The sequence below is a fragment of the Leopardus geoffroyi genome, chromosome A1, assembly GCF_018350155.1.
Source record: "Leopardus geoffroyi isolate Oge1 chromosome A1, O.geoffroyi_Oge1_pat1.0, whole genome shotgun sequence".
Classification (NCBI taxonomy): domain Eukaryota; kingdom Metazoa; phylum Chordata; class Mammalia; order Carnivora; family Felidae; genus Leopardus; species Leopardus geoffroyi.
The window spans coordinates 173,438,320-173,450,196 of record NC_059326.1 but is presented as its reverse complement, the minus strand read 5'-3'; the positions used below and the strand labels follow the sequence as shown (position 1 = coordinate 173,450,196).

Genomic DNA, 11,877 nt, shown 5'->3' with positions numbered 1-11,877 from the left:
ACTAGTGAGGATTAAGTTGATGGGACATAATAAACTACTTTTTGTTAGAAGGAAAACAAGAAAATAATCAATACTAGAGTAAAAATACAGCATTTTCTTTAGGACTCAAGATGAGGGGCACTGTGGTCTCACTGCCAAGGACAAAAAGTGGCTTTATTTCTCTGAGCCTTTGTTTCCTTATCTGAAAATTAGGGAGGGTAATACCTACCTCATAGAGTTGCTGTGAGGATTAAATGAAAGTACAAACATTGCCTAAGCCACAATAGTTCCTCAAAAAACAACACCTATTACCTTACGTGATGCTGGCCACAATGTCCGTGCCACCCAACACCAAAACATGGAATAAATAGTGTGCATACCATGCTGCCTTCTTTTAACTCAAAGAGCTTGTGTGCAAAGGCTCAGGCAGGAAACAATGCCTTAAAGGCCTTTGTTGTGCCTTCCATCCTAGCTATCTCTGAATCTCCAGTCTAACACACCCTTCATTTTCATCTTTTTTAAAACCAAGGAAAAGGTAACTTTGAACTTGATAAATCAGAAGTTAGGAGAGTCTGAGTGGTGTCCCTATTTACCCTGCCCCAGGGCCCATTCCTGGACAGCAGCCACCTCCCACAGTCTTTTATTACATCTCCAAATCAGGTTGGGCCAAAGCTAGCTTTCTTAACATCCTTGTTTGGTCATCTCCCACAGGTAGTTGCTTCTGCCATTCGACATCCTCTCATCTTTGGAGTCTGCAAGTACACTGAAGACAGACCACATCTCTGTTCTACACCGAAAGCTCCTGGGCAATGTGGTAAAAAATGCACACTCCTCTACTAATACACTGAAATATAAGTTATTTCCTATTGCTGTATGACCTTTGACAGCAAGAGAACCAATCTGTTTTAACAAATATCCCTGGTATCCCCACTGGTTAATCTAGGAAGAAAAATAATTTTGCATAGGAACTACTAACAGAGCATTCAATTACAAATTCCTGGTAAGAATGGCAGGAGATATCCCTCAAAGGTCCTATGCTCTGGCTGAGAATTCTTAACTAGGTGAGGCAGCAAGATGAAGTGGTAGGTCACCGAATGGTAGGGACCGCAAAATAAGAGGTAGGATCTGATGCCTTGGCACCTTCCACAATGATGTCAGAAAAGGTCAGGGAAGTAACCACACAATGCTTAGAATTGCACACTACACATTCAGTGAATATCGGCAGTATGTCAAAGACCAGTAATGGAATTAATTTGGAAACATGTAATTTAGGAGTCTCAGAACTAGCTCCACATTTAAATATTCCCAACCCAAATCCAGTAACACAGAGGAAAAAAAGTAAAATCTCCATCTTATTGAAATAAGATTTCATACAAACATAGATAAATATATTTAAATTTTCTTTTAACTATAAGTGAATCCAGATTGTTATAAAACAGAATACTATACACAATGTCTGTATAGCTTATAGAAAACATCAAAACGAGAATGCGGAGTGGGTGCTGGTGGTGAAACCTGTAGGGCCAAAACTTGCTCAACAATGAAATAGGGGCCACTAAGGCTTAATGACCATGGCCCACCCCTATCGCTAATGGTTTTGTGAACTCTGGACCCTAGAAATTCAGAGTTTTCTCCTTCTTCCTTTGCCTGCTTTGGCCCGTGTCCGGCTACCTGGCCGGACAGTAAGTTGCTTTTTAAAGTCCACTAAGCAATCTGTGGCTTCTGAAATGGAAACAAAAGACTTGACGGGAGATTCGTTTAAGTCAAGATGTGCAGGGGAACTCTGCATCTCTCTGCTGCAGCCTGCCTCTTCCATCCCTAGCGAGGGCACCCTAGAGAGAAGGGGAAAAAATTCAGAATTCAATATATACCTACTAATAAGCACTAAGTATGTATCATGCATTGTACCAGGGGCTTTTACATACATTATCAGTTCATATAATCTTTGTAATAATCCAACCAGATAAGTACTATCATTCCCTTTTTGCAGATGAGGACACTGGGTAAATTATAAACCCAAAGCCACGCAGATAGTGAGAGAATGAGAATTCAGACCCAAATTCCCATTTTTTTTTAAGTTTTTTTTTTTTTTACCAAATTCCCAAACTTCTTGAAATCTAAGTCAGAAGACTATGGTTGGGAGGGAAGAATAAGTCATAGCTCTTGCTCTGCCTGTTTTTACGCCATGAAATTGAACTAGCCATCCAATTCTTTTTTTAAAGATTTTTTTTTTTCAACGTTTATTTATTTTTGGGACAGAGAGAGACAGAGCATGAACGGGGGAGGGGCAGAGAGAGAGGGAGACACAGAATCGGAAACAGGTTCCAGGCTCTGAGCCATCAGCCCAGAGCCCGATGCGGGGCTCGAACTCACGGACCGCGAGACCGTGACCTGGCTGAAGTCGGACGCTTAACCGACTGCGCCACCCAGGCGCCCCAACTAGCCATCCAATTCTTAGCCAAGATATATTGGGGGTTGGGGGAGGGATCACAGAGGGAGGTCACACAGTTCCATGGTGATTTCTACCTTCAATAGTTTGAATATCACATTATCCACGGAACCCAGGACCAGGCCTACACTTTTTTAGAACTGCTCACAGTCATATTTCAATGTATACCCCAATTCACCTGAGGCCTCCTGTTTCTTTAGACTTGGTCTTTATTTCTGCATCTGTAATAAGAGAGAAAAAGTAGTAATGCTGTTAAAAGTGTTGTAATCATACTACTTCTCACTGCTCATGTGCTTCCTATTTTCTGGGCACTGCTTTTCATCAGTCTTATCCAGGTAGTTCAGATCCCCAATCCTCAGACCAATGGAATGTTAGTATTAGCATCCAATAGACTCAGCTGCAGAAGTATCGAGGTGAACACTTTTGAATGAACAACTCTGAATAATCTACTTCAAATCTGGACTTGAGGTACAAGGAGTTGCCAAGGGAACTCTGCCACCTGCAGAGATTCAGAACATGCTGATCTAGAGGCAGCAGGCCGTAGGGCTTGGAGAGGCTGCCTTTTTATAGTCATCACGAGGCAAAACAGATTTATTTGTGAGAATGAACTACCAGAACTAGAAGGTAGGCAAATCTCCCCAGGCTTAAGCAAAAGCTCCTCTTCCATCTACATCTAGTGAATTTTAACAATAGCAACAAATAACAATAGTAATAATAGCAGCTAACATTTACCAAGAGCCTACTTATGCCAGAGAATTTGTTTGGAGCTTTACTAGATATAATCCTTACAATCTATGAAGTTGGTATTACTAACTTTATGCAATGCTCTTAACCAATCCACTCTACTGCTCCATAAATACTAGGCACAAAGAGAGAGTTACTTCCTATAATCCCTCAGGAGCATAGGTTGGGACACAAAACTAAAAGTGACACATAAATAATGCACAAAACATTAGAAGGAGGAAGAAATGTCTACATGTCTAGTTTTCCAAGATTGTTCCTTTAGAAGGTATTTAGGGCTGTGTCATTCCTCTATGATTTGGATTTTTTTTTTCCCACTCAACAGGCTTTATAAAACCTGAAATGAAACACATGATGAACAAGACAGGGTGTGTCCTCATCTTCTTTAGGGAGATACAACTTAGAGTCTAAAAGGCTGGCTGATTGGGTCAAATGTATACCCACATAACTCCAACAAACAATGAGTTCTCAGTGGCTATTTTTACTGGGCCTTTGACAGAAGCCCAGAAAATTGGTCCTGAAGTCTTCACCTGCAGTCTTCTGCTCAGACTGTTCCAAGAGACTGAGGAGTCGGCCTTCACTGCGTTTTTTTTCCTGTGACAGAGAAAAACAGATGAAAGAGTTATCTCATGGCAGAGAGTCTAAAATACAACCTCCTTAGCCCAGATCACACCTGTCTCCAGGAGAGAAGGAATGTGGGACACAGCTCTAGGAAAGTCTTTTGCTTTCTAATAAATGGGGTACACAAGTAAAAACACAAACTGTGATGATGAACAGAATACATCTTTATGCCAAGAATATTATCCAAGAATGGATACCAGAGTCAAAGCAAATTATTCCACCAAGATCATATTAAAGAACAGTAGCCTTTGACCATGATAGATTTCGAGAGATTTAAAATAGAAAATAATAGTTTCACGGTAGCTTCTAGAGATAGTGATGCCAGAAGAGTAAACAGGCTCTACAATATAAGCATTTACCTATAATCCCCAACTCCAAATCACTACCTCAAAATCACCCCATTGATATTGGAGAGTCCCTTTCTTTTGTCATGATAGATAATGGCTCTTCACCTTAGTGTGCAGTGACTGCTAAGTTAGTAAACATAGAATATGGAGCTGCTGCTTTATCTTTGATCTCTAAGCCAAGACTTGCTCTTGCTGATCTAATTGCAAAGCCCAGAAAGCACATTCATCTTCCCAGTAACTAGTGGCCAGACCTCACAGCTTCCTAAGACCAGGCTCACAAGGTGTTAAACAGAGTTGATCTCAAATATGCTCCTGGCAGTGGGGATATGACTGGATATCCTTTCAAGAGAAGAATTTGGTGATATGTTTCAACAGATTTTAAAATGTTTATATCCATTCCCCTAGGAGTTCCACTTCAGGAAATCTACTCTAGGAAACAGTAAGTGGTACACAGATTAATGTTTTAAATACAATCTTGTAATACAAAAGAATTGGGGGGCGCCTGGGTGGCGCAGTCGGTTAAGCGTCCGACTTCAGCCAGGTCACGATCTCGCGGTCTGTGAGTTCGAGCCCCGCGTCGGGCTCTGGGCTGATGGCTCGGAGCCTGGAGCCTGTTTCCGATTCTGTGTCTCCCTCTCTCTCTGCACCTCCCCCATTCATGCTCTGTCTCTCTCTGTCCCAAAAATAAATAAACGTTGAAAAAAAAAAAAAAAAAAAAGAATTGGGAAGAACCTAAATGCCCAATAATATGAGAATGGTTATGTGACTTCTGTGTGATGTAAGTATTAAGAGTAATTTAAAAAAAAGTTTGAAAATAAACCCAGGAAGGTGTTTATGCTACAATGTTATATAGACACACACACACACACACATATATATGTGCATATATAGTCTGGTCTCACTTACATGAAATATGCATTAAAAAAAAGACTGAAAAAATTGGCCAAAATGCTGAAAGTTGTTATCTCTGAGTAGCTAAATTATGGGTAATAATTTCTTAATTTCTCCTGATTCTTCATATTTTTTTGAACTGTCTATATTTCCTACAAGGAGCATATATACTTTTTAATTGAAAGAAAATATAATTTTAAAATGCAATCTTGTTTCTAGATAAGCAGAAAAGGAAGGAAGAAGAAAAAAGCATAGAACAGAACTTTGGAGAGCTTCCTAAAACATTCCATACATACCTTTGGGTTCCTCAGCCGCTGCCGCCACTTCTCCTCCATAGCTGAGCATATCCTCCCACTCTCTTCAGGCCCATCTCCTTGGTCACCCCTTGCAAGCTGGAGACAGGACTCTACATGACTCTGATACTCTCTGAATGGGACCAGGGATTTACAGAGATAACACTTCTCATTCCTAGCCAATCAGAAGGAAGGGGGAAAGAGCAGTTTTAAGATTTGCTTTTGCCTCTGGGCTCCTGGATATGTCTCAAATTGTGTTTTTATGTTACTCTGTCTCAATTGTGTTTTTACGTTATTCGGTGGAGGAGACATGTCAACCAATGCAGATTCGCTCAGCAGGATGGCCAATAAAACTAACCTGACGCCAATCAAAAGGACTGAGTGATTAGCGGTTTTCCCTGGCTGTTTCTCTGTACCCTGCTGTTGCAGCAGTGGGATGGTAATGAAATCAGCTCTTCTAACTATCTCAAACAATGCTGATTGCTCTTCAGACATAAAATATTCTGTCAAACTCTTCTGAAATTAAGTGTAATAGTTTTTTCAAAGGGAAGTTAAAATTTAGACTACCATGAGAATTAAATCAAGATGACATTTTTTACCAGGGTGGATGAACTTGTCTGACTCTGTATGCTGACTTAATTTTACAACCTGCAACATCAACTAGGAAGTTACCAAAACCATGTGGTTCTGCCAGAGACTTTTGAGTAACTTCACCTACATAGTTATTTTTATCGTTTATAATAGTAGAATCTGTAGAAAGAGAGGAAACTGTGTCCTTGAAGTAAGATTCATTGGGCATCTGTGACAATGGAATCATTGGGGACAAAGGAAGAAAATAAGCACTTATTAAGTATTTTCTCTGTGGTAGGAACTAGTACCAAGCCCTTTAAACACAACTTCTCAATTAATTCTTTGGCCCTACTAAGAAAGTACTATTCTCCCCAAGGTTCTATAGCTAATAATTGTCAGAAACCAGGTCTTCTAGACTCTTAAGATCATCTTCATTTTAAGAAGCTAAAGAAAACTTTCCAAAGGCTGCTATTTTAGACTTCTCTTTCTGGTCATAACTATTCAGTTACTATACAGCAAGAGAAATCTGGATTAGCTCTACAGAAAACTTTCTCTGGAGGTCTTTAAAAATAGAAAAAATTATCTCATATACTCAATCATCTGGAAGAATATAAATAAAACTCTGCCTTATGAGAAAATCTAGACCAGTGTACCTTTTAAAATTTATGAATTAATGCAAAAATCATACAGTCATCCCCTACTACATGAGATAGCAGCACTGTGGAAGGAGCTTAAGTTTTGGAGTCAGGATTTGCCAGTTCTCACTACATGATCTTTAACCAGTTACTTATAATTTCCCTTCAATTTCCTTATCTATTTAAAAAAAAGAAGAAAGAAAGAATAACTATCTTATCAGCTATTGTGAGAGTTACAAAGTACATCAAACACTTAGCACAGTGGCTGGTACATAATATTAGGTGTTCAACAAAGAGCTATTATTGTTTTTGCTGTCTCAGACACATTTTATTAGATGCTGAGGATATAAACATGAATGAAGGCAAGTATCTGCCTTCAAAATTCACAGTCTACCCAAGGAGACAGAAATGAAAAAAAAGAAAAAAAAATACTGCAATATAGCGGGATGGGATGCAATACAGTCATAGAGGAATGTCCACATGTTAGGATTCCAAAAGGAGCAAGTGATCAGCTCCACTCAACTGGATTAGGGAAGACAGCCTTGAAATTTAGGGTCTAAGATTTGTATTTCAAAGATAAACATTTCTGCCTAATGACTGACTGCTTTAATGTATTGTTGGTAATGTCTTTCCTTTCAGGGGGCATCACTTCTACCCGACCACCCTTTAGAATATACTTTCTTAGTCAAGCTGCAACCTATAACCCAAGGAAGTCACTTATATTGCCCAACCTTTTGCAACTGAACTTCTGTACCATTACATCGCAAAATAGCTCACTGCTCCCAAAAGTACCAAACACCAAAATGCAAATTTAAAGAAAACAGAATGTGGAAATGGAATGGGTGGTAGAATTTTTTAAGGGTAATTCAAAAAGATAGAGGCCACCTGCATTAACATAAATTGGGAATAAGAAAAATAGATTCAGGTATCAAAGCAATGAAGCGACTGGAAAGCCAAAGAAACCCAGGGTAGAGAGGAATAGGTCTCTTTATTCAGTCCAAGCAATGGTATGTTAAACAAGAGCTCTGAGAACACGACATAGTCACTTACTTGTCAATGTCTAGGGAAGTTTGGGCAGTTGTCTCACTGTCACTCTTGCTCTTGCTGTTGGCCTCTTTTTGTCTCCGAGTCAACACTTTCAACAAAAAAAAGGAGGGGAGGGGCAGGGAGGGGTAGACAGAGACAGAGAAAGAAAGGAAGAAAGAAAGAAAAAGAAAGAAAGAAAACTGTTAGTTGGAAGTAGATTCTGAATATAAAAGACAAAATGTATGGGAAGAAGTTTAAAATCATATTCCACTGGGAGAAGTGCACTGTGTCTGCAAAATCTCTGCCTTTTCTAGCAAAGAGAGTAACACCTGTAATGTATGAATTGAAGCTGCCAGCCACAAAATATTCCTATATTTGCTAATAAGATCAATTTATCCCCTATTTGCCATGAGATCTAAAGATCTAGTCCAGGGATGCCTGGGTAGCTCAATCGGCTAAGCATCCAACTCTTGATTTCAGCTCAAGTCATGATCTCAGCGTCATGAGATAGAGTCCTGTGGCAGGGCTGTATGCTGGGTGTGGAGCCTGCTTAAGATTCTCTCTCTCTCCCTCTGCCCCTCCCCTACCTGCACATGGGTACTCTCTCTCTCTGTCTCTAAAATAAATAAATTAATTAATAAATAAATTAATAATAATAATAATAATAAATAAAAATCTAGTCAACACAAGGAAAGGGTTTTGTGTAGTACCCCAACTAGCAGCACTCAAGGGAGGGATTTATACTTTACCAACCAAAATTCTATTGGTGTGACATACACTCCAATCAGGTAGTCTATGGAATATAGTACTGATAGCTACATCTATCTGAGTACACACATTAGTTCCAATCTTTAGTATAGAAAGTGTTCCAATTACAAGTGAGGAAACAAACTCACAATGGTGAACACAACCAGTTTTTCCCACTACACTAGGACCACTTCCCAGTTCTAGTGGGTACAGATAGCTTTAGCCCAGGTGGCATATAAATAATACTTTGTCTCACACCCAAAGCATCTGTTTATAAAATCACAGTCTCTTAAAAGGTCTTAGAGGTTAATCAACTATTTTGCAGTCTTCATTCCTTGCCAACAAGAAAAACTATAACTATCTAACTTCAAATTTTGCCTTCCTCCCTCTTGACTTGAAATCCCCATGTCAGAGAATTTAGGAAGGTTAGCAGTTCACAAAATAATTTAGGTTGTGAAGTGTTGATCTAGTCCAGGAGTCAACAAACTTCTTCTCTAAAAGGCCAAACAGTAAATACTTTAGGCTTGGCAGGCCATATGGTCTCTGTCACACTACTCAACTCTGCACAGTGCAGGAAGGCAGCCATCAACAACCCATAAATAACTGGGTGTGGTATGCTCCAGTAAAACTGTATCTACAAAAACAGATGTCTGGCTAGATTTGGCCCCTGGTGGCCAGAGTCTGCCAACCCTTCTAGTCCAACCTTCTACTCATAAAAAATGCCTTGCAAGCATCCCCAACAAATAATCACCTAGTCTCAACTTGATTATATCCATTCACTGAGGGGAATTCACTTTCTCCTAGGGAAACTCATTCTACTGCTACACAACAATCCGACTCAATTTGTATTTACTGGGGGCTCTATGAATAAGTCTACCCCCTTTTATGTAAGTCAATTCTCTGAAAACTTAACAAGCTACATTACAATCTTGGATTTACTCAGTTGTCTGCTCCACTGAAATGTAACCTCCTTCAAAGCAGGGACTATACTTAGTCATTAATCTAATTTCTAATGACCGCAGAAAATTTTGATTGCATTGGTTAGCTCTAATCCTTATAATAATCCTCCAGATTGGTATTATTATTCTGCCCTACTTTAAAGGTATGGAAACAAAATCAGAGGAAATGACTTTGCCAAGCTATCACAATTGCTAAGTGACAGAACCCAGGAGAGATCTATACCAGTCTGATTCTTATACCCAAGTTTTATATTCCTAGTTAACCTCCTTTATATACACCTCAATTTGTCAGGCTCTCTTTAAATGTGTGGCACCCCAAAATGGACCTAATACTCAATAAGCAGTCTGACTAGTAGAGAGAACACAAGAACCACAAACTAACCCACTTAGACTCATATTCCACTAATTCAGCCAAAGCTGTATTTGCTTTATTGACAATCTTAAATTAAGCTTAAAGTGAGCTTAAAGGCAACTAAGATCCATCCCCTACCCTCCCAAATCATCTTCAAATAAATTATCATCAAGACAAGTCTCCTAATTCTATACTTGGGTATTGGGCATAAAACAACTAAGCTATTGGTTATTTCCCCCCCTTAAACACAGGACTTTATATTTATCCCTGGTTGTTTGTTTTTTTTTCAGCTGAACATTTTAGTCTGTTGGGATCATCTGCAGTCTTAATTCTGTCATCTGATGTTATCAGCTCTCTTTTCCATCTTTGTGTCATCTGCATGACAAGCATGACCACCATGCTTTCTACATCTTCATCCAAGTTATAAATGATATGGCCAAGGACAGAAAACTGTGGCATTTTACTAAAGAAGCCTGTCTTCTCCCTGGTCCAAATTTCATTTAAATACTTAATCAAGCAGATATTTTTTTTTTTAATTTTTTTTTTTCAACGTTTATTTATTTTTGGGACAGAGAGAGACAGAGCATGAACGGGGGAGGGGCAGAGAGAGAGGGAGACACAGAATCGGAAGCAGGCTCCAGGCTCTGAGCCATCAGCCCAGAGCCCGACGCGGGGCTCAAACTCGCGGACCGTGAGATCGTGACCTGGCTGAAGTCGGACGCTTAACCGACTGTGCCACCCAGGCGCCCCAATCAAGCAGATATTTATTGAGAACCTTCAATGTACAAGTACTTTTGGAGAGATATAGGAAATCATGTGGTAGGGTCCTTGCTCTTAAGGAGCTTACAACTTACTAAAGGAGACAGCATATACGCTCAAATAATTACGATACAAGGTGTAAAAAGATACGCATAATAAAAGAAGATCATATACACAAGCAACTATTAATAGCGTTTGTCTCTGGGGAGGATGTCAGGGACATTTGGGGAATGGAATTGGAGAGAGAGGCATATTTTGTACTATATACTTTTCTGTACTGTTGAATTAAAAATTAAAAGGGAAGAGAAAAGAGACAGTAGAGAGGTGTTAGGTACAAGTTAGAGTATACTATATATCTATTTCTAAGGTTCCTTCCAACCCAGAGATTTTATAAGTGAAAAGAAAGTACTGTAGGAGAAAACATCCCAGACACAGTTGTATAACCATTTTCAAACCCTATTCTATCAGCCATCCCACATTTCTCCATCTTATGTACAAGGACTTCATGAGAGATTTTATCAAGTGTCTTGCTGAAATCAATTCTCAAAAGGTTGGCACCTCACAGATTACAGAAACCTTTAAGGGTTGTTGTTTTTTTTTTTTTCTCTTTCTATTTGTCCCCCATCTTGACTACCAAGTATTTTTCCAAAAGAAATACTTGGAAAGCACTCCACAGGCAAAGCTGGAAAAATAATTAATTGCTTCTAGCACTTTATATATACCTCTATTGTACTTAGTGCCTTTCTGTTGTTATTTGTTTATATGTCAGTCTCCTACACTATATAACTTTCCGAATTTAGAGATTCTAGGTTTTGTTGTTTCTTCAGAATCCTCAGTAGAGTCCAACATTGATTAGGTGCTAATAAATATTTGCCAAATTAAATCATAGCAATGGATTCAAAAAAGTTCTTGTTTTATGAGGACCTTCTCTGTGCCAGGGACTTTATAAACATCATCTCTAATTCTTTACAATAATCCTGCAAGGCATATATGATTACCTGTATTTTTACAGATGATGAAATACTAAATAACTTGATCAATATCACAAAGCTAAAACAACAACAAAAAAAACATGGCACCAGGAACGCAATACAAGTCTAACTTTAGAGAAGTTTATGTTGGGGTTTCTGGCTAGCTCAGTCAGTGGAGTGTTTGACTCTTGATCTCAGAGTTGTAGTTTCGAGCCCCATGCTGGGTGTAAAGATTACTTAAAAATAAAATCTTAAAAAATTAAATAAATAAAGATGCATATGTTGTTCTACAAGAGTAGGCTGCCTTTCCTGAGAAATAAGAGGGAACGGAAGGGAAGATAAAAAGTTGTAAGTGGTAAATGAGTGGAAAAGAATTTGAGGGGAGAGACTAGGCAGACAGATGTAAACCATATGCTAATTTTATTATTAAATGTTATGACCAGAGTAAACTGGACTGACTCTGCAGCTATATTTTGTCTTAGAAACCTATAGCCCTTACAAAGGAGCATGAAGGAATATGTTGCTCTAAAAGAGCCT

The 11,877-nt window shown here is 39.0% G+C and overlaps 1 protein-coding gene across 6 annotated transcripts in view; it reads right to left on the bottom strand.

Moving 5' to 3' along the window:
- Positions 1-1,318: 1,318 nt before the first annotated feature.
- The window catches only part of UIMC1 (ubiquitin interaction motif containing 1), a 117,013-nt gene continuing 106,454 nt past the window's right edge, over positions 1,319-11,877 (bottom strand). For 5 of the 6 annotated variants that reach the window (XM_045447486.1, XM_045447518.1, XM_045447483.1 and 2 more), the window contains 5 exons: positions 7,577-7,661; positions 5,325-5,496; positions 3,700-3,763; positions 2,607-2,649; positions 1,319-1,811 (listed from right to left, as the gene is read on the bottom strand). In XM_045447486.1, coding sequence (XP_045303442.1) covers positions 1,601-1,811; positions 2,607-2,649; positions 3,700-3,763; positions 5,325-5,496; positions 7,577-7,661 — 575 coding nt within the window. In that variant the 3' untranslated portion in view covers positions 1,319-1,600. Of the gene's footprint in view, positions 1,812-2,606; positions 2,650-3,699; positions 3,764-5,323; positions 5,497-7,576; positions 7,662-11,877 lie in introns of those variants that run through there. The other variant, XM_045447502.1, reaches the window with a different exon arrangement.